At 42.6% G+C, this 21,985-nt stretch overlaps 1 protein-coding gene across 1 annotated transcript in view; it reads right to left on the reverse strand.

The window, feature by feature from the left end:
* Window positions 1-21,985, reverse strand: part of ANO2 (anoctamin 2) — a 280,595-nt gene that overhangs the window by 195,335 nt on the left and 63,275 nt on the right. The window contains exons 4-6 of the mRNA XM_015591465.2: window positions 12,505-12,656; window positions 9,581-9,635; window positions 7,139-7,190 (exon numbers count right to left, since the gene is read on the reverse strand). Coding sequence (XP_015446951.1) covers window positions 7,139-7,190; window positions 9,581-9,635; window positions 12,505-12,656 — 259 coding nt within the window. The remainder of the gene's footprint in view (window positions 1-7,138; window positions 7,191-9,580; window positions 9,636-12,504; window positions 12,657-21,985) is intronic.

Here is a 21,985-nt window from a genome sequence, read left to right on the forward strand (position 1 = left end):
AAGAATAGGTCCCCGAGGGCCACCTCACTGAGCACTAAGTCCCATCAAATCACCAGGTATTTCGTACCTATTGCTGTTAGAACTATAATCCCCTAAGGAAAACACTTGTGCTTCCTCTCTGCCCAGCACTGACCACAGCTCTGCACAGCCTGATCCAGCCAGATCTAGCAACACCAATTCTCTACAGCCGTAGGGTCAGGGCCAAGGGATAAAGCAGGGTGGGCTCAAGACCAGGACTGGTACCTGAAAACACACATTCATAATACAAACCTGAGGCCTAGCATTTAGCTTCCGAGACTCTGGTTTCCCAGACACAAGGGATCAATCAAATCGCAGTTTATAGTCTGTCTCCCTAAGAGAGTCTCATTAAATCTGCAAGTGGCCCTGGGTGACAGGGACTCTATTCCCTGCAGGCCAAACTCAAAGGAAACTTTGCTCCATGGGGACAGGTACTTAGAGGAATGGTGCTGAACTCCTGAAAACCCATTTGGTTTTGATCCCCCCAGAACAGGGCCCCATCCACCCAATGTTCCGCTTTCATCCCTGTACCCCAGCCGGACGTAAATCTAAACCAGAGACCCCAGACGGTGCATTTAACAGAGACTATATTTACCCATCACCAAATTGTCTTGACATGTGCTTAATTACTTAAATGCCTTTAATCCCAAGCCTTTTCTTCTAACAAAATATAAACCAGTTCAGCTGGATGAATGATAAACCAGATGTTTACAACACACAACATGGTCTGGCTTCGGTCAAAATAATTAAGACATCGTCTCCTGAGTGGGGAGGGGAGATGCCCAGAGCATACATTTGTGTAAATGCTCTGACACCAAAATGTCTATGAAAATGTAGCTCCATCAATCTGTATTTTTCTGTCCATGAAAAGGCAACAACAACTTCCATATGAAGGAGCAGGAAAGGTGTCTGGCCTCCTCTGATGCGATCAAGGAAGCTTAGGTTTCTCTCCATGGTAAAGTGCACTTTAAAGGCATTCCATGATGGGGTAAACTCCCAGGGCCCTGACAGCTGACCTTATGCTATGATTAAGGAGGCCTCATGGGGCTGGGCCAAGTTTGTGATCGCTCACATGCTACCACCACCATGTAGAACCCAAACTCACAAATATATTTAGACTGTGAACATCATGTGTGCATTAGTCCATAACCCCTAGCTTCCATGGGGTAAATAAGAGAGAAATTCCCTGTCCACATCTTTGTCAATGGTCTCTATTGATATCCCCACCCTGAATTTTCCTAATGTGAGTGTGTCATTTGTTCCTGTTGGAACCCTGATTCTCTGGAGTGGCCCCCATCATGTCTTTTGTATTATTTGCTTTCTTTGCATGTATCTCATATGCCAGACAGCCATGGGGCTTATGTTCTCTTCTGATATATTACCTCAAAAGTAAGCCTAATAAAGGCAAGGATTGATATCTGATGTGTCTATTTGATTCACTACTCTATTCTCTAGTTCTAGAATATGAGTGACACATAGTAGGTGCTCAATAAATATTTGTTGAATGAATGAATGAATGAATGAATGTAATATTGGGAAGGCTTCAGCTTCCACCTCTCTGGGAAACCTCTTCCAGTAACTTCATCTATTTATTAACTGATTAAAGAACAACGAAGAAAAGCCAAGAAAACCAAGTTCTAAATCTGGCTCTGAATCTCTAACCTTGGGCACCCAGTTAATCTCTCTGCTGTGAAATTAGTTAACATCTGTTGAACCTCCTTTGTGTGGTAGTTTAAAGGATTAAATGAGATAATGAGTATGAAAGTGCTGTGGAAAGCACATAACTGCACACAGGCAAGAGGTCCTTATTATTTTGTTCACAGCAATACCTCATTTATACAGAGATCTCTTATCTGGTTATCTCAGGCCTCACAACACAGAACTCAAAAGAAAAAGTACCTAGATCTCACAAAACCCATTCTCTAATGTTATAAACCTTAACCACAGCAGAATCCTTCAGACCCTCCTTCAATGCAATTTCCCCCTTTTTACCCAAAATTCTAGCAAGCTTGTTTTTCTGTCTCTCAAACGGCAAAGGAAAACTGGAATAGCAAAACTCAGGGAGGCAGGTTACCAGAGTCAAAACTTCAAGAAGTCAGAGTGTAGAGCAACTCTAGTCAAACTTTGATAATCTTTGAGAAAATATTAAAAAACAAAAACAAAACAAAACAAAACTTATGTTCTTAGTGATGATCCTGCATCATCCAGAAAAGGTTACGTAGAGAATATATGTTGATCTATTCTACATAAGAAAGCAGAGAATAGCATGAGAGATTTTAGAACAATTTATATACAAAAAGATGTTGCTTAGGACATCAAGAGCTAACCACTAACAATATTTCCCTTTCACTTTGGCTCAAGGTCAAATTTGCAGCCCAACTGCGGTAACTAGAGAGCCTTATGGTTTGCATATTTGTATTCTATTTTTTTCTCCTAGTTCTGACATTCTATTTTAATTTGTGCTTTTCCTGGTTCTTATTTTTTAACTTATTATTTATATTATACTGTTTTATTGTTTTTCTTGTAAGCCACCTCAGAAATTTTATGGAACAAGACAGGAATAAAAATAATTCAACACACACAATTTGTATGCAGTTCAATGCTTTGCAAAAGTAGGCATTCAAAACAATGTATTTTCCACAAAGAAAAAAGCGATAATATTAAATAAATGGGAGTATTTCTGAATCATTATCTTTAGTATATTTTCTATCTTCTAATTCTAATCTTTATTATCTTTCTAGTCTTTTAAATTTCCATTGTAATTGCATACAATGGGAAAAGGAATAAAACTTTGTAAGTTAGTCACAAACATAACGGCCATATAAAAGTTAATTCCAAGGGTGAAGGATCAATAAAAATACCTTGGAAAATAATTTCAAGCATTGTCCTGTTCTCCCTTTTTTCTCCTTTCTATGAAGCAACAATCCTGTGGGGCAATCTAAGTCAATTCTATGCCATGTGTGCTTCTCTAGACAACAAGAGGTAAGGGCAACAAAATCAAAATTACTCTATGGCTCAAAGGTCCACGTTATCTTGAGGACTCCCAATGTTATCATATTTTTCATTCCTCCTGATCTTCTAAGCCAGTTGGTTTAGGCTGGCCACAGAAAGGACTTAGAAAGGACTCGATTTTCCTAGGCAGAAATCAAAGAACTTGAAAACTGCCCTTCACGGTTCTCCTCTGCTGGGAAGCAGAGAAGTTTGGTTACATGTCCCTTGTTACGAAGCTAGTAAATCAGCAGCAGCTATTGTGGAACAGCCAAACTTCACTTTTTGTGGAGAGTAGGGAGGGAGTTATGGCTTCAGTGTATGAATTTTGAGGGGAAACAAACATCAAGCCCATAACAATATGTAACTGTTAAGGCTTTGCATTTTACCTAAGGGAAATGTAAATCTATCTTACCATTCCAAGCAGGCCTTTGACATGATCAGATTTGCATTTTTAAAAGCTCACACGGACTACATTTTATAGAATGGATTAAAGATGGGCAAAACTGGAGATAGGAAGATGGCTTAGTGGTTGGGATAGTGATTCAGGTAAATAAAGTAGTTGATGTAGACTAGGACAGTGGCGTGAAGAGAAAAATTATACCAATTTAAGAGATGTTTGAGAGGTCAACGCAACAGCACTTTGTTATAGTTTGTCGCTTGAAAAGTTGAGAGCTAGAGTTTATTGAAATTTGGGTCACATGGATGAGAGCCGTGTTGTCTCCTCAAAGGGAAATCTTTATGTTCTTCTTGGTTCGTCTTGTGTGGGGGGTTCTTTCAGGGTATCTGCATGTAGAGGTTGAGTATGCCGTTGAATATTTAGTGCTGAGAATTTAGACAGGAAATAATTCACATTTAATTTTCATAACATTCATGCCTGTAATACAGGAATCAACAATAAGGCTTTTAAATGTATTGTATAGCGAGTTGCTTATATAAGGCTTAAATTATATTAAAATGGCACTAAGGAAAAGACGTTATAATAGCCTCGGTTTTCTTTCATGTTTCATCACTTTATAAGTGAAGGGAAACTGAGGCTAATGGACACAATACAGCCTACCACAATCTAACAGAATTGAGTGGAGACAGAACTTAACCTCACTTCTTCATGTTTCCCTGACAAGGTCCTAGCAGAAGTACTTTGGTGTCTTGGGACCTCAGGTTCGTCATATGTCAATTCAAGAGTCCATAAACTGACAGCCAGATAATTATTGTGTCTGTAATAACAAACTGTAAAGACTCAACCTAACTCCACTCCTAGTTCGTAGCATCCCGAAGGCAGTGGAAATAGGATCTGAGCGAAGAAATCCAAGTTCTAGACCCAGTTCTGACAGTGACTCAGTATGTGACCTTGGACAAGTCACTTATCTTTTTTGGACCCATTTGTAATTGGATATGAGAATTACTGACATGCCTACTTTCTCTCGGGCTATGAAACTAATACTAGGTAATTTACTTTGACACTTAGACACGTACGTAGAAGTTAATTGCTTATCTTCTGTGTTCCCTTTGCACTTTGCACGTGTCTCTGTTATTGTACCTATCAGATTATCTTGTAATCATCAGTTTGCACGTCTATCAGCCGGGCTAAACTAAGAGCCCCTCAAGGATAGAAACTAGGTCAAATTTATGTTGGCGTCTCTCAGTTTCTATTACATCACCTGACACATAGCAGGTGCTCAATAAATGTTTTCTGAATGTCAGAAAAGAAATTTTTGAAAACTACTCAGCAACAACAAAATCCTTAAGATATTTGACTCTGAGATGTCACCAAAAAAACCCTTCAGATCCTCAAAGGAAAAAAAATTCAGTGTTAAAGCAGAGGGTCTCTACTGATCTTTCAACACTCTGGAGATTGTCTCTCGAAATAAACTTTAGTTTTTAGGACTTTCCAGCAAACAAACTAACAGCTCCCTATTTAATCTTAATAAAAACTCTTCAAAATATATTTTATTATCCCCACTTTCCATAAAAGAAAACTAAGTTGCAGAGAAGTTAAGTCATTTGTCCGTGGACACACGAAGTCAGGAACTGAGACTAGCAGGGTAGGCACGTTTAATTAATTCACTAAACCAAACGACTGAGCAGAATGTGCAAGGCAGACGGCTAGGTTCATTAGGGCATAAAAGATGATTTAGACGCATCTCAAGGACTGTCTTGCGAGTCTAAACCATGGCTATACATGATTAGCAAGAAAGAGATCGAGTTTGACCAGAGTTCTGAGGAGAGGGCATTCAAAGAGAACCTGTGAGATGGTGATGTTTGGTCTGGGGATGGACAAGGGTGAGACTGGAGAAGGACAGTAAGGCAAAGGGAATAACATGAGCAAAATAGAGAGGCTAGTGGTCACGTTAACAGGAAGAGAAGCATGAGTGAGAAAGAGGGAAAAGGAGAGAACGAGAATGAGATAGAAGTGAGATAAAAACCTTAATGTTAAGGTTCTGGTGAACATCTCAGTGGAGGTTTCCATCCAGCAGTTGGAAATGCTGGGCTGGAATTGGTGAGAGAAACAGGAAATAGAAATACGCAGTTGCAAGTCATCTGTATAGACAGTAAGGAGGCCAAAGGAACATGGAGAAGACAACACCTAATATGTAGAGGAGGGAGAAGAATCAGGGGTAGAAACAGAACAATAGCATATCAGTAGATCAGCAGCCCCTTCCTGGGTATCAGCTCACAGAAGATGGAAGTTCAGCGAAGAAGGTTTAGATGGACTTAGGAAGTTAAGGACGATGAAGACGAAGAAAAAGGCCATGAAATGTGGGAAGTAAGAACTCACTCATGACATCTGAGGGAGCAATTTTGGTCAAATTGGGGAGGGTATGAGAGGATAATAGGCAGATTGATGGAATGGTCAGGAAGTGAAGGTAAATTTAAGAATTTTGATAGAGGTGATGAGAAAATAAAAAATACATTCTCAGAGCTCTTGACTCCTTCGTCCTTGTAATCAAGGACAAATGGCTGCTCAAAGTGAGAGCTTCAGTCCTTTCTTTGGAATTGAACTGGGCTAATTAATTACCTCACTCACTGATGTCCTTGCCCCATCAGCGACATGCACCAGACAAATAAGATCATATAGAAGATCTGATTTTTAAAACCTGGAGAATTATTTGGAGGTTTGTAGCAAGATGGAGACATCAAAGCAAACAGAGTCATACTTAATTACCCCCTTGAGAGGTTCTGCACTATTCTAAAAATGCCATCACAATACAAAACTTGTTCTGAACCCTTCTTCAGTAATGTTCCCTTGGCACCGAGGCAGCTTATGAAGCCCACAATAAGCTCTCAAATATTTGCTAATATTACCGTCATCACTATTGTTATTCCTCAGCTTCGCTCCCTACCTTATTCACTAAACTTGCCTCTAAATGGCTTTGGACTCTTTTCAATTCAAAGCTGCCTCAAAAAAATGAAGATTTGCCACCACAGGGTGTATTCTGGAGGAAGTTCTCTCAAAGGTTTCAGAAGCTATTCTGAGTGATGGCAGCACCTTTGGAAAGAGAGTTAGACCTGCAGTGATTCCTGTGGAAAGGACACATGTTTGTGTATCTAAGCTCACATTTTTACCCCTGCTATCATGTGTGTCTCCTACACAATCCATCAGCAGCTGGCCTCCCTGCTTTATACTGCAAGTTCCCAAATGCTAAGGCTCTTGCTTCAAGAACCAATACCCTCAAACTATAAATAAATAAATAAATAAATAAATAAATACAAGGGAAACAGATTCGGCCAGATTTGGTAACAAGAATGCTAAACTTAGAAGAGGTACATTCAGACTCATGTGTGGCCTTAGACAAGTCATTCACCCTTTCCGGGGGTCAGTTTCGTCATATGTAAAGTGAGGGCATTGATCTAAAGGGCCTCTAAGATGCCTTTCTTCTGGAATGAAGATCTGGGAGAAGTTACATCAATCTGGGAAGCAGCCCTAGCCCCACCAAGAAAAGGGGCACCCCCTGCTCCTGGAGGGCAAGGCAGGGTTTCTCAGTCTAAGTGAAAGCAGCCTTCTCCCCTGTGTGGGATGTTGATTTGTTTTGTTCTTTGCTGCCCACCAAGTGAGCTGTTGAAAGGACAGCTCTGGCCCCCTTGGTACCCCATCAGCCCTGGGACCGCAGGAGGGGGAAGGGGTCCTTACCCATCGTGTTGTTGGCTCGAGAACAGACTGTGCGCTTCAGGATTTCGTGCACCTAAAACAGAGACAGCAGGGCTGTGAGGGCCTTGACCATGTGCGTCACCACATGTGGGGGGCGGGCAGGAAGCAGGCGGCTAGACCCATTTCCAGGGAGGGGGAAGCCAAGCATGTGCCAAGCTCATGGACTGCATGTCAAACCCACTCAAACTTGAGTGCCTTGAGGAAACAAAGAATCAACTCCTCACACACACTCCCTCCTCCACCCTACCCTGAAAAAATTAAGAAAGGAAAGGCTATAAATTGACTGCAGTAACAGGAGGTAAGAAAAACAAATCAGGGAGCCCAGACCCACAGCGCCCCCTGGAGGGCTAGGGAGGCGGCACCTGGGTTGGGCAGGGGACAGGGTGTCGGCTACCTGGGGGGAACCTCCAGGAAAGCCTGGAGGAGGGTGTGTCTCATCTGTCAGCCCTGATTACTGCCGCGCTGGGGAAAGCCCAGGATGGGGAGGTAAACAGATCCCTGAATGTCAGTTGCCTCCTCTGTAACGGAATTATATTACAAGCTGCTTTGAGGAACCACGAAAGTGCTTTGTATACTGGAAAAGAGCCATCTACATGTTGGCCATTGGTACTATTTTTTCTTTTTTTCTCCTGAGTCTTCATCTTGCCTCCCCAATCAGAGTGTGTCAGGCACTTCCCCAAGACTCCACGTCTCAAAGCACAGGCTGTGCACACAGCGGGCTGCTCAATGACTACAGAGAGGCTAAACGCACCAGCCACCTCCGGACTGCGGGGCTTACAGGGGACCCTGTCTGTCACATCGGAAGAAGGGGTGCCAAGAGTACTCCCTGAAGAAAAAAGGTGAGTGGATGTAAACCTGTTTGCCAACCGGTGCCCTCCAGTGGGTCCCAGGCCTGTGCCAGGCTTTAAAGGAAGTCTGCTCTGGGACAAACAGCTGGGTTGCTCAGATGCCCACTAAGACAGGGGCACAGGGAAGACATTTACAGATGTGGGTGAGGTCTCTAGGACAGAGTAGACCCGAAACAAAACTCAAGGTTCTTTATCTCTGGGGTGGACTGGCAAAAAAGCAAGAGTCAAAGGAAGAAGCTTCTGGAGATGAATGGGAGATGTGTTTCTCCATCATCATTCACACTTTCATATTCCAGTAAGAGACCTAATAACTTCCAGCAGAATGGGGCCCAAAAATGTTTAATTCACTTAAAATACAGTACAGTAATTCAACAGCAATAATAATTAAGAACAGCATTTACATGGCGTTGTATTACGTTACAAGCACTTAGCAATTATCGGGTAATCTCCACGACACCCTATAATTCCCCCAGACATAAGACCCAAGGCACAGGGAGATTTAAATGGCTTATAATAGCATCGACTCAGAAAAAAAAAAAAAAGTGAAAGAAATCATATGCCCATTTTAATCCACCCTAAAACACTAAAACCTGAGGTGTTTTCTTGCCCATCCTGCAAGCAGAGTCAAGGCCATATTTCCAGTGTGCCTTGGAAATCATCTGTCGCTTCCTTTATTCATCTGTCCATTCTTATCCTTTTTATCATCTTTCTGACTTGGAAGTCCTGCTGGGTAGCTAACCCTTATTCCTTCTCCTGTTAAAACTTAAGTTCTTTCCTAGAGATCCATGGAAACACACTGCCATGTTTCCACGGTAGTATGAGTAAGTGTCCAGCATTCCTTGGGCCCCTCTTTCTCTCCTTTGTCCATAAGCTGTATGCTCTCTCTGTGGGTAGAGAATAAACTACCCAGTGAATGGAGACACCCTAAACTTAGACTGGGGCCACCTTGTCACAGGCCATCTATAAATTTTGATGGGAATCAATCATCCCGCAAAATTCAAAATCTTGACTTCAAAAGACAAGACAACTGTGGAAGAACAGCTATGATCATGAAATCTGGCTTTCTATTGAATGGTCTAGTCATTTCATTTTTGGACAAACTGGCTAGCTGTAAAATTCCCTGCCACAGAAATGCACAAGGCTCCTCTGGGGGTAAAGAAAGCAAGCACAGTGACCCAACAATGAGTCCTCATTTGGACACTAACAATCTGTAGGAACTTTTTTTCAATCTATTACTTCTCAGAGCCTCAGTTTCCTCAACTGTAAAGCAAAGGGGTCACCTGACTAGCAGAAAGTTCCCACCAGCTCTGCGAGTCCCTGGTTTTGTGATTGCAAGAAGGGTCTAAGTGGAGAACTGGAAAGAGAAGTCTCTCCTGGCAGTTGTTTGCAATTTCTTTTGTTATTAAGATTGGAAAGCTCCTGGGCACTCCTCTCAGTTGCTAGGTAACTCCAAGCAAATGAGGGTGGGAGGTAGCAGGGAAGGCAAGAGTATGCCCTGCCAAACGGGGACTCAGTCTTTACTCACCCCTTCCTCAGCCCACTCCAGGTTAAGCACCTGATTAAGCTGTTTACTTACAATGCGGCTACGGGTGGCATTATCAAAGAAAGTGTCCTTATCCTGGATGTTGTACCTAGAGACACCAAGAAAGCAGAAGGTCAACTCATTTCATTCCTGAGACCACTGTCACCCGGGCCCAGAGCAAACTTCTAAGCAATGAAGCAAGATGTGTAAGACACACACACTCACACATGCTCACAATGTTTATACTATTTGTGACCCAGTAATTCTGAAAACTTATCATAGAAATGTATCACAGGGAAAATAAATTCAACAGAAGAAACAAATTCCGTAAGTAAAAATGTTCATCACAAGGTTACTTATAATAAAGTTATGGAGATAAAATACAATTCCAAAATCTATATGATAGATTATCAAACAGCCATTGAAATTACAATTATGAAAACTTTATAAATAGAAAAGTTTTAGACAATGATAGAAAAATATTATACTATGATAAGTTTTAAAAATGAAAGTAGGTTAAAAAAAAAAATTCCTGTGCATGGACAAAGACAATAAAAATAAAAACACAACAATAAAAAAAGTATAGTTTCAGGGTGTTGGGATTATAGCTCTTTGTGTTTCAAAATTTAATTTGATGTTGTTATCATGTCACATCAATTAGATACCAAACTCCTAATTATGTAAGGCCTGTGTTTGTTCTAAACTTTAAATATTGATCGTTCACTAAAAAAAATACAAAACAAAACTCCTGTGTAGAGTTAACTGTGCTTAGGACATGCAGATGCTCCCAGACCCCATAGAGCCCAGTCACTGTGTGTTTCTAAATAACTAATGCAGAGTAGAACATGAAAATATTTAGATCATTGCTCTAAAACCTGAGAGGATGGAGAGAACATTTTGGTTGGAAAGAACAGAGGATTCTTCGAGAAGGTGGTTAGGAACTAGACTTGAAGGATTACAGAAGCTGAAGGCATGGCGATGTGCAGGAGTGGCATTTCAGACGCCAGCACTGGCATGAAAGCAGGCCCAGGGAAGGATGAGTGGGAGAAACAGAGTGTGAAAAGAACAGCAGGCCAGGTCAACAGGCCAGTCCCAGTTCAGCCACTTCGGTCTCTGTGACCTTGGACAGACCCTGGGCCTTGGTTTCCTGTCTATCATAAAGGGATAGCTACATCTGGATGGCCATCTCACAAGGTGGGTGTGATACTGTGATTTATAATAAATAGATACTATTGTCTTTGTCTACTGTTCCTGGCTCACAAATCTCAAAACCTTTGGAATTTCCTGAGCGATAAGAGCAATGGGAGTATCTTTCGTTATAGTGCTTGGTCTCCTGTTCTCAGTTCCTGAAATCGCTTCTGAGCCATAAAGGTGAAATGGGTGTCATGTTATTCATAACAAGCACCCTTTCCACTACAACTGGGTTTATGTCCAGGTGACTTTTGGAAATCCTCTAAAGACTGGAGGGAGGAGACTGGTTGCCAAGGGAACCAACCAGGAATAGAGGGCTGGAATTTTCTGTTCCACTCCCTGGTTTCTGGGGAAGGGACAGGGACTGGAGGTTGAATTAAACATTGATGGCCAATGATTTAGTCAACCATGCCTACATAATGAACTCCATAAAAACCCAAAAGGAGCAGTTTCATAGAGCTTCCAGGTTGGGAACCAGAACTCTTCCACGTGCCACCTGTCTGGCCCCAACTCCACTAGGACAGAAATTCATTGTTTGAGACCCCACCCGCTGTATCTCTACATCTGACTGTTCATTTGTATCCTTTAATATCCTTTGTAATAAACCAGTAATCTAGTGAGTAAATTGGTTTCCCGAGTTCTGTGAGCCACTCTAGCAAATTAATTGAACCCAAGAGGGGGGTCATGGGAACCCTCTGATTTATAGCTAGTCAGTCAGACGCACAGGTAATAACCTGGACACGTGATTGGCATCTGAAGTGTGACACTGAGCCCCCAATCTGGGAAATTTGATGCAATCTCCAGGTAGATAGTGTCAAATTTTAGTTGAATGGTCGGTCACCTAGCTGGGGCGGGAGAATTTCTTGGTGGTGTGTGGGAACACACACACACACACACACACACACACACACACACACACACACACACATACACAACTGGAATTGGTGACCAAAATTGGTACCACAATCGTTAGAGTAAGGATTCAGTGAGGGAATATGTAGAAAAGAAACAGCATATACATGTGTATACAATCATTATCTAACATGGCAAAGATGGGTAGGAGATATTATTCAAGGAACAGCAGAAACACAGTTCCACGAATGCCATCTCCTCAAAAGAGACAGATTTTTGTATCTTCTTTGCCTTTCCATGCTCCTTCCTTTCTCTCTCTTGCTTGATTCTCTTATCACTCTTGATAATCTTTTATTTTCTTATTAGCTCCTAAAACAGAATAAATGCTTGGCTGCTGCATCTCCCGCTTCCCAACCATGACTCCCCCATCCAAAGGTTTCTTTCCCAAATATCCACCCTGTTGTAAACTCTTATTCCCTCTTTCGAAGTGGGGCATGGGAAGGGGTCTCTCCTCAGAGTCAACAAGTGCATGAGTAGGCAGCTGAGAATACAGAAATCTGGAAGCTTTATCCACCTTCTCTCTGGTTTATCACAGTATGTTGAAACCCTAGTAGACTGGGAACTAGGCAGAATGGTTCCCCCACAGGAGGTAAACAGGTATTTGAGAGTCCCAATGTTTATGGTTGTCTCCTCCGTGATTCTCCACCCTTCATGCAAAGTTACTGAAATGATAGCTTTCCCCATAAGCCACTGGATAAATATTCGGGAGCTATTTGTGATCATCTCACTTAGGGAAAACAGGATATAGTTCACCATGAGAGCACAGTTCCTCCCCTCTCTCCCAGGCATGGGGCACTCACTTTGTGAGCTGAGTGATGTGTGACTTTCCTTCCCATCCTCCCTCATGTCCATAACCCTGCAGCTCCAGTACTCACAGGTACATTTTCTCCCTGGAGAATGGATAGGACAGGTTTTTCATCTTGTTGTTACCGTGCTCTGGAACTCTGGGCTTCAGGGGTGAGCTCAACTTCTGCAGAATCTCGTTGAATTTCTTTGCAATGCAGCCTTCTGATTTGATCTCGTACATCTATGAGAGGCAAAGCCACAGGTCTGAAAGGAAGCTACATCCACATTCACAACCAAAGCTGCACTGGGTCCAGATCCCTGTGAGGGGACCACTCCAGAGAGAAACAGGAGACCGGAAGAAACAAGAAGTAGGGCCCTTCCCTTGCCCCACTGCTTTCACAAGGACTTGGGCTCTGAGACACACACACACCCATGCGTGCACACATACACACACACACACGCCCAACTATCTGTACCAATGGAGGTGACCAGTGTAAAGAAATGAGTGAGGAATCCAAACTTTCTATATGATTTTGTTATCACCTTAAGAGAAATGGAAGACCTACTATGTGACAGTCACCATATTAAGTGCTTTATACAAATTAGCTCCAGTGTTCACAGCTAGACAATATTATTATCGTATTACAATAAGAAAATTAAGGGTTAGAAAGATGAGATGAGTCCGCAAAGGTCACACAGAAAGTTACTGGGTGGTAGCCTGAATTTAATCTATGTCGACCTAATCCAAAGTATGCACTCTACAACTACGCCATGCTCCTATGTGCTCATGTAGCATCACTTTCTTTGTGTATTCCTCTTAGGAACTAGCTGATAAATGAGCCTGCTTTCAAAGTATTACACATCTAATGAGTATCTGCCTTGAGTAAGGCATAGAGTCAGTACCAAGATAAACACTGAGATTTATAGTACATACAGATTTTTTTTTATGATACACAGAGTGCTTTCACATACATTATAGCTTTTGGTCTTTCGAATTTACAGATGTAGTCATTGAGACACAGAAGCTGTGCTTCTCATAGTAAAGCTGTGATGGATGGATTAACAACGGACACAACTTTTTTTTTATACAAATTCTCCCCTCAAAAAGTAGCATCTCTGTTCTCACACTCTTAAGTCTGGTTGAGCTCTGTGGCAGCTTGACACTATGCAAGCTCCATTCCTTAAGAAAATGGGCAGCTTCTGCCTTGGTATCTTGAAGCCCTGAGCCACTTGTAGGAAGTCTGTGGAGAGGTGCTCAGGAGAAGGACTAGGCTGAGACCAGGCTTCCAGCTGCCCTGCTGAAGATCAGGCACGTGAGGGAAGTCTCCTTAGACCTCCTGTCCAGCTCCACCCCAAGCTAGATACCACCAAGTGACCTCAGTCAATACCACATGGAGCAGAAGAATCACTCGACCCAGCTCTGCTCAAGTTCTTAACTAAAAACTCTTAACACAGAATAAATTACTGTGTTTTAAATTACTAAGTGTGGGCTAATTTGTCATGCTGCAATAGATAATCAGAATAGGAGCCAACATCCAGATCTTCTGACATGAAAGCTGGTTTTCTTCTCTATCATGATATCCTCAAGTTGCTTAAATCTAGACAGGCAGTAAAACATGTATGAAATACTTATAAGATAGACAGATAAAAGCCACAGAAGACAGAAAATGCTTTGAGGGTTCAAAGGAAGGAGACAGAACATCCAGTTGAGGAATCAGAAAAATGTTTCATAGAAAGAGTAGTATTTCTGTTGGACTTTAACAGAAAGGTAACCTTTTGTTATCATTTTGTTCTTTAATAAAATAACGATAAGTTGGGGGCAGAGAAAGCACTTCCCCGATCTAACTGAAACGTAACCACAGTTTATTTCTTCTAATAAAGTTTTCTATGCATTTTTATTTAATTTCAGTTATAAAATTAACACAGTTCTAATAAACAAACCAAAACCATAAAAGTATATTAACTAAATGTTAAGAGTTTCCTTTCACTTCCAACCCAATCCAACCGTCTTCTCCGGAGGAAATTTCTATTAACAACTTGAGTATGTTTTATCCCAACTCTTTCTGAAATACACATATAACTGAATTCTAAACTGTAATTATATTTCACATATTGCTCTAAAATTTGCTTTTTCACTTAGCAATATATCACAGATATGTATCTTTCCAGGTCAGTTTGTGTAGAGCTACCTTAATGAATGCATAATATTACACAGACATGAATCCTAATTTGCTTAATCACTTCTCCGGTGATAGGCATTTATTTGACTTTCTACACATGCTTTATCTTATTTGATTATACTTTTATTAACATTACCTTATAAATACTTTTAATGAATAAGATTTGAACAGAAAGATATAGGCAAAGACATTCCAGGCAAAAAAAAAAAAAAAAAAATTTAAGCTGGGTCTAAGAAGGATTAAATGGCCTGGTTTCTTCGGTGCACGGGGTCCTGATAGGGACAGGCGACAGTCATGACAGAAAGGCAAATTGGAGGTCCTGCTGCACAAGGCAATGGGATATCAGTGAAGGGTTTGAACAATGACAAAACTAGAGCTGTGAATCAAGAAGATAATCAAACGAGGTTGTGTAAGAAGAATGAGCCAGCTTTTCTGAAACAAGAGGGCTGTTTGTTTCTAAAAGCACGCACCATTTAGTAAGCATCTTCTATGTGCCTGACTCTCGATGTTCATTAGCACCAATCTGAAAGATACGCTACAAAGCCAAGAAGAGTTAAGTATCTCAGTCAAGTTCACAAAGATAGTGTAAACCTGATAATAAATGCAAAGTCTACATTCTTGACTATTCTCCTGCTTCATTTGCTAAAACGTGAGTGATCAGGGGTAAAAAACTATGCAATTGACAATATTGCCTCTGCCAAATCTCTCCTTCACACACACTGGTCACTGCAATGCAAAGAGCTCACCCCTCAGGCATCTTTGAGCCTGCAGGGATGGAGTCAGAAAGATGACATTGTCCGAGCGGACGTCTCACAGGTCATTAAGGGCAAGTTCTGACCGGACACAGACCCTGCATTGAGACTGTAGTGTGTTAATCACCCATAACCATGTGCTTTAAATGGCACGTGCATGGAAATTAAAGTTTCAGAGCAGGAGGAAAGCTGATGGACTGTCTTCCAGATGCCTTGGAATGATAGACTTGGACCAGCCAAGAGTATTTCTCCTTTGTCCGCTTCTCTCCATTTCCACCTTTGGTTTCCCAGTCTAAGGTGCCTTTAACTACAGCAACAACTGGTCTCCCCATATCTTCCCTTGCTTAGGGTTGCCAGATCTAACAAATAAAAATACAAGACATCCAGTTAAATTTGAATTTCAGATAAACAATAAATAATTTTTTTAGTATAAGTATATTTCATGCAATATTTGGACATACTTATAACTTAAGAATTATACTTATATAAGAACAACAATAATTTTTACTATTAGTATGTCCTATGCAGTATTGGGGACATATTTATACTAAAAAAGTATTCGTTGTTTATCCAAAATTTGAATGCAACTAGGCATCCTGTATTTCATCTAGTAGAGCTCACTTAGAGAAACAAGCTAATAATATAGGATGGAGCCAGACACATACTCACAATAAAATACAGGTGGGTGACCCCGTGGCACAATACCATGGACGCTAGGCTTGGAAGACAAAGGACCTGCTTCCTCCCTGCATGCCTTTGCATGTGTTGCATCCACTCCTAGAACTCCTCCCCTCCTTTTTCACCTGGATTACTTCCTTCCCCTTCACCTTCAGGCTCAAGTATTGGCTTTTCCAGGAAACTTCCCTTGACCACTCACTTCCTGTCATGCTTCCCTTAGTATCCTGTGAAAAACACTGGTGTCATGAAATTTGTCATGTTCTTCTCTTATTCTTGGTTCACTAATCTGTCACCCCAACAGACTGTGGACTTCTAGAGGGCAAGGACCACACCTTATGCCCTGGCACACAGCTGAAACACAATAATGTCTATTGTGTTTGACCTAGAGTGAATGTCCTGGGTCCTGGTCCTTGCTGACACAAACTAGCTGTGTGACTTTGGGCAAGTCACTCTCCCTCTCAGGTTCTTCATCTCTAAAGAAAGAACTGGAGAATTTCCATGCCACATACTTCCCACTGTGATAAAGTAACAGGGACCAGATTCACTCTACCTGAAATGACCAAAACATTCAGACAAAAAACATGAAATAATGGTTGTTGTTGTCTGAATGTCTGTGTTCCCCCAAAACTTATATCTTGAAATTCTAATCCCCAATGTGATGGTACTGGAAGGTGGGCTCTTGAGAGGTGATTAGGTCATGAGGGTAGAGCCCTCACAAATGAGATTAGCACTCTAATGATAGAGATCCCACAGAGCTCCCTAGCCCCTTCCACTAAGTGAGGACACAGAGAGAAGGCATCAGCTATGAACCAGAAAGAGGCTCCTCACCGGACCGTACTGGTATCCTGGTCTCAGACTTCCAGAACTGTGAGGAAAAAAAAAAATTCTATTGTCTGTAAGCCACCAGGTCTGTGGTATTTAGTTATAGCAGCCCGGGTGAAATGGAACAACATTTTTCAAGCTATTGGACATGAGGTAACAAGGAGTTCCTAAGAGACAGGAGGCAAACAAGGTAAGTCTATGATTTCTCCAGCTCACTGCCTTGAGAGAGGTTCTGGGCCATGATGCAGGAAAGAGAAAAAGGGACAGGTCAGCAAACTCCCTGAGCTGTGGAGACAGAACTATAATTCTGGGGAGACCAGGGCAACTAGAGTTCACAGGACAGAGTAACTAAGAGGGAAAACTTCACTAAGAACCCCAGAGATCTGCAGAAGGCCCCCCTTTGAGTATTTGGCAGCATGGGCATGAGGAAACTACTCAAGACTGAAAGGATTAAAATAGCACCTATTCCCACCAGCCAGAATGGGAAATCTCATCATTGCCAGGGCATTCATTGGGAAAGGTACTCAGGTCAACTCAGTAGTGGGGGTAATTACCCCAAGACTGAGCACTGCTCCATGCCAACCTAACAAACCGTAACAGAGAGAAATGCATTCAGTGCTTTTAAAGTATTGCCCAAGCCTAATATTCTTTGGCTTTAAACATTTAATGGAAAAGACACGGTCATTCACAGCACAGACATTTCTAGGCACTTCCTAGATGCCAGGTGCTGAGCTTGGTGGTTGATTGTGCCAACTGCTGGAGAAGTACAAAGATGATGATAACACTTTCCATACACGAAATGCTTTGCAATGTATCCAGCCCTTCCACAGGCACAATTTCATCCACAAAAACTCTGCAAGGTGTGCCTGTCAAGCAGTATTAGCATCGCTATTTCACAGATGGGAAAGGTGAGTCTCAGAGGGGCAGGGAATTGCCAGAGTCCATGGTGAAACCAGGCCTGGAACCCAGGTTTCCTGACTCCCCATCCAGGCTCTTTCCTTAAACTTTTGATCCTTGGAAGGGCTCCATGACCCCGAGAAGGAAGCAGGCTAGAACTCCCTTTCAGCCCCCACCAAATCCAGCAGCCTGCGCTCTTCTCCTGTGTTCGGCGGGATCCAGGAAAAGCACCCGATCCTCTTTATTACTATTAATACAATCAGCAGTGGCATCGTTATTACTGTTATTCTTGGACATCAGAGAATTATGAACATCCTCAGAAATGGCAAGACACATGTTAGCCAGCTGTTCCCCATTATGCCCTCCCTGGGTACACGATATGCCTTTCATGTGCTTAAAATCATAAATAATTTTTAAAATATGTTGCTCTTATTTTTTATTCCAGGGCTCAAATGTGGTTCTCATAAAAGCTCGCTTTGGCCTCATTGTTACAGTCTAAGAGGTTGACTGTGATTCCTTCTCTTCTTACTTCTTTTTCCCCCTTGTCTCACTCTGACTCTGCCCTCCAGAGGGGCACAGCAGTGTGGTCTGAGGGCTGATTCGTTTTCTTCCTACGCCAGAATCATGTTTCTTCCTGGGATTCCAAGAAACCAAGGCTATAGTGATATCTATTAGGGACACATACATATTACTGCCCCCATTTTACAAATAAAGAAACTGAGGCACAGAAAGTTTTACTAACATGCCCAATGTCCCACAAACATGTGGAGATCCAATGACCCCAAAGATCAAGGAACAGGTGTCACAATATGAGATAAAACAATATAGTCTTTATTATCCATGAGTCACTTATCTATATTGACCAAAGAGGGTCTCTCCCTGCAACTGGTATGAAAAATTAGCAGGAAGAACACAGACCAGGTAGGCATAAAGAGAGTAAACCCAGGAGCGAGCATGCATGCTGCTTATACCCCACAACCCAACAGACATGAATTCAGATTATGCATCTTATAATTTGTTGTGCTTTCCTCTGTTCCTCCAGTCACTGGATAACTGAGGGTCAACTGTTATAATTATTTATAGCATCTCGCCCATTTTGAGAGGCAGGGCTAGGTCGAAGGTTATCATCACACCCATCTACTCATCTTTAACGTCAAAAGGCTCAGACAATGAGAAGTCAACTGTGTGGAAGGCGGCACCACTAGCCACTAGCTGTGCGCCAAATAAGTTCTGAGGAAGAAAAGTGAAAGATGCAGCAGAATTCGTCCACTGTTCTCATCCCCAAGGTGGTGCCTGAGAGGACAGAGGGAGGGATGCTGGCACATTCGTACATATGTAGGTATGTACACACCCACACGCTGCAGACCTCAGGAGTTCCATGAATAAGTACATTGACCCCTGCGGGGGAGTTAAGCCATTCAGCAATCAAGATGCCAACATCACTAAGCGCTGCTAAGATCAGCTGCATCCTAGAAGCCCAAAGGCAGACCCTGTGTGCACATCAAGAAGTTAACCAGTCTCTTCATCCCTATCTATGCCTACAGGTCAATTTCCTGTCTATAGCAATGCTGAATGTAGACAGTAATATATTTACAAAATGCACATGCTCTGATGTCTAACTCTGTATTCATTTATGGTTTTTAATTCTGTTTCAGTATGTCTTCTACACATGAATGAATGTTTACTGACTTTAAAAATGTGGGATAAAATCCAAACTATTTACATGGCTGACTAGGCCCTTACGAGCCATGCCTTCTGCCTCCAGTGCAGCTTCAGCACCCTCTGCCCACAGTCTCTGCACCACACACACACTGGCACACCGACCTCCTCTCACAGGCCAGGGTTTTCTTACCTTGGGGCTGGAGGGCAGGTCCTTCCTTCTTCTGGGAAGGTTCTCACCTGCCCTCCCCACCTGGCAAACTCCTACCCAGCCCTCAGGTCTCAGCTCAAATGGTGCCCTCCCTCACCCCACCCCCCATCTAAATTAGTTTCCTCTAGTTGGCTCTGTGACCACTCAGCTCTTTTTCTTCTGTGGCTGCCTCCCAGCTCATAACCGGCTATCTAACTTCTGAACCCTCACCACACTAAAGCCACATGGGGCCAGGACCGTTGTCACCACCGAATCACTAGGCCCCAGCAGAGTATCTCATACACAGTGAGACTCAATAAATATTCATTAGATGGATGGATGGATGGATGGATGGATGGATGGATGGATGGATGGAAGGAAGGAAGGAAGGAAGGAAGGAAGGAAGGAAGGAAAACGTGAACTTCCAAAGGGTTAGAAATTTTTATACATAACCTAATTCTATTCTAGGTACAGTATGACTCTTCTTACATATTTTTTGGTAACTGAAGGGGCTATTGAGAACCCAGATCAGGGGTGGCTACTAAGATACATGTACCACTGTGCTGCCACCCCCCAACCCTTGCGGCAGCCCTAATGGGTCACAAAATTCCTTCCTAATGCCTTTGGATGGAGCCTCAGGACCCAGGTCAGCATCATTCTCCAGCAAGCCACCACCGATGAATTAGGTCTGGTGGGTGTGATCTATTCTTTCCTTCATTGACAAATATTGACTTAGCGATTGCTCTATACCAGGCCCTGTTCCCAGTGTTGCCAATGCAGCCAGAAAAAAAATCCCTGCCCTCAGGAAACTGCCCATGGAGTTGGGATACAGACAACAAAGACACAAACATGACGCGATACTGCGAAGTGCTGTGTGTTAGAAAAAATAAGTGAAAGTGGAGAGCGGCAGGAGGCCGGCCTCACGCAGGGTGGTCGGAAGGCCTGTCTGAGGAGGGCTCATTCGAGCTGAGACCCCAGTGAAGCTGGGGGCAAGTTCTGCTGGTATCTGGAGAAGGACTCCAGGCAGAGGGAACGGCAAGCGAGAAGGCCCTGAGATGGAAACATGCTTGGCATTTTGTAGGAACAGCAAGGAGGCCACTGTAGCTGGAGCAGAGCAAGCAAATGGGGGCGAGGTGGGAAATGAATTTCTGTATCACAGATGACAGATACAGCACCCACTTAGAGTCCCTGACACAGACGCTGTCATTTCTAGCCCCTCTCTGGTCAATATGCCTTTAATGCCCATGGCAGGAATCGGGTTTGACTTTGTCCCAGCCATGGGACAGATCTCGTCAATGGTCCCACCCTGTCTTTGCACGCAGTTCCCTTTTGCACTCTCAACTATGAAGTGCCAGGAAACACTTACCGACCACCGGAGGAGCGGGGTGGGGTAGGGCTGGGGCTGCTGATTTGTAATGTGTGCTGATTTCTACAGTGTAAATATAGAAGCCCCCCACCTCATCCATAGGGTATATGTTCCAAAACCCCCAATGGATGTCTGAAACTATGCAGAGTACCAAATCCTATATATACTATGTTTTTTCTTATGCATACATATCTATGCTAAAGTTTAATTTATAAATTAGGCACGCTAAGAGATTAACAAGAATAACCAATAACAAAATAGAACGATTTTAACAAGATACTGTAATAAAAATTATATGTGCACTCTGTCTGTCTCTCTCTCTCTCTCTCACACACACACACACACACACACACACGCAAAATATCTTACTGTACTGATAACCAAGATGGCTACAAAGTGATTGATGGGTGGGGAGCACATACAGCATGGAGATGGAGAACAAAGGAATGATTCATTCTAACCATTCATGGGTAGAATGGAGCAGGATGGCGTGAAATTTCATCATGCTACCCAGAACACCATGCAATTTAAAACTCATGAATTGTTTGTTTCTGGAATTTTCTATTTAATATTTTCGAAATGCGGTTGACTATTGAAACCACAGAAAGCAGAACTGCGAAAGGCAGGGTGGGGGAATACTGTATGTCCACCATGGGCAATTTCAAGATATCAATGGGGTAACAACCAGTTTTCAAAATTCCTGAAAATGTAACAATCAGATCTGGAGAGCTGTTATGAGCCAGCACATCACTGATGCCAATTCATACTGGGTAAGAAGAACTCTGCCTATGAGACCCCAGTGCCAGAAGCTGACTGCCCCTGATGGCTACTCTGCCTCTCCCCTCCTGCTAGGCCCTCCCCATATACCCACAGGGGCAGCCATGATCAAGCTGCCAACCATGGAGAACAACCACATGTGCCAGTAACTCAGGACAGACTGGGTTTACAACTGTGTAATGGCATAGCTATCAATAGCTCTTTCACTCTCAAAGGGCCTCATACTGGATGATACAGTCAACGGCCAGC

This window comes from Pteropus alecto, unplaced genomic scaffold (assembly GCF_000325575.1).
Source record: "Pteropus alecto unplaced genomic scaffold, ASM32557v1 scaffold94, whole genome shotgun sequence".
Taxonomy (NCBI): Eukaryota; Metazoa; Chordata; class Mammalia; order Chiroptera; family Pteropodidae; genus Pteropus; species Pteropus alecto.